Below are 1,047 nucleotides of genomic sequence, written 5' to 3' on the forward strand. Positions count from 1 at the left end.
CAGCGTGGCTCAGGAACTCCTCGCACAGCTCCTCAGGCGGCTCTTCCAGCTGCAACAGCATCTCCACACACTCGGTGAGTTCCTTGGGGTCCAAGGTGTCATCCCTGGGGGTGGGGGGAGTGAGGGGGTTATTTGGGGACGGTGGGATGTTCCGGGGGTAACAGTGGCACCGCAAGAAAGCAGGGAATACGCAATAGAAGTCATCAGTGTGCTACAGAGCAAAGAGTAATTATGCAAAAAGCAAAGGGGGGGAAAGTAATAGCACCAGTACGTTCCAAAATTAACAGTGGTTATAGTAATAAAAAACTCACTAAAGATCATCAGTAGGTTTCAGTTTATAATAATAATAATCAAAAATCACTAAAACTCCTCAGTAGGTTCCAGAAATACCCCTTTACCATAAACGCATGAGAAACCCCCCTATAACGTAGCCTTTACAAAGCCCTCAGGAGTGGTCAGAACTATCCCCCTTACTCTACAAACGTTCTGCACAAGGGATGGTTCCTGGGGTTGCTCCAGGGTAAACGCCCCTCTCCCTCGGATGGTTCTTGGGGGCTGTTATCATTAGGCTCCAGATTTAACACCCCTGACCCCTTGAAAAGCTGTTTCCCGCAGCTGCTATCAGTAGGTTTCAGCGCTAATGTACTACACTCACCATCACACCCCCAAGAAGGCTGTTTACAGGAATGGCTATCGTTAGTCTCCCAAGTAAACCCACCCCTGCACTGTTTCCCAGAGCTGTCATCAGTAGGTTCCAGAGTGAACATCCCCCAAACCCCATTTCCCAGAGCTGCCCTCAGCAGGCTCCAGAGTGAACGTACCGCAGGCGTGCGCGGAGGCGCTGGGCCAGGTCGGCCATGATGGCATGGCTCTCATCCTCGATGGCACGGAAGGAGGGCAGGTGGCGGTAGTGACGGAGCACGGCACGGGCACGGGCGTGGCAGCGCAGGGCCCGCGCAGGCTCTGCCCCCGGCGCTGCCCACCGCCGCAGCCGCCCCGGCACCTCCACCAGGCACTGCAGCTTCCGCAGCAGCGCCCTCACCCCCG

At 55.2% G+C, this 1,047-nt stretch overlaps 1 protein-coding gene across 1 annotated transcript in view; it reads right to left on the reverse strand.

Annotated features, from left to right (window-relative positions):
* The window catches only part of VPS51 (vacuolar protein sorting 51 homolog (S. cerevisiae)), a gene marked incomplete at its 5' end in the record, with an annotated part of 4,608 nt that extends 3,569 nt beyond the window's left edge, over window positions 1-1,039 (reverse strand). Inside the window, 2 exon segments of the mRNA XM_009880569.1 lie at window positions 10-104; window positions 822-1,039. Coding sequence (XP_009878871.1) covers window positions 10-104; window positions 822-1,039 — 313 coding nt within the window.
* Between the last annotated feature and the right edge of the window lie 8 nt (window positions 1,040-1,047).

Source organism: Charadrius vociferus, unplaced genomic scaffold, assembly GCF_000708025.1.
Source record: "Charadrius vociferus isolate BGI_N301 unplaced genomic scaffold, ASM70802v2 scaffold843, whole genome shotgun sequence".
Classification (NCBI taxonomy): domain Eukaryota; kingdom Metazoa; phylum Chordata; class Aves; order Charadriiformes; family Charadriidae; genus Charadrius; species Charadrius vociferus.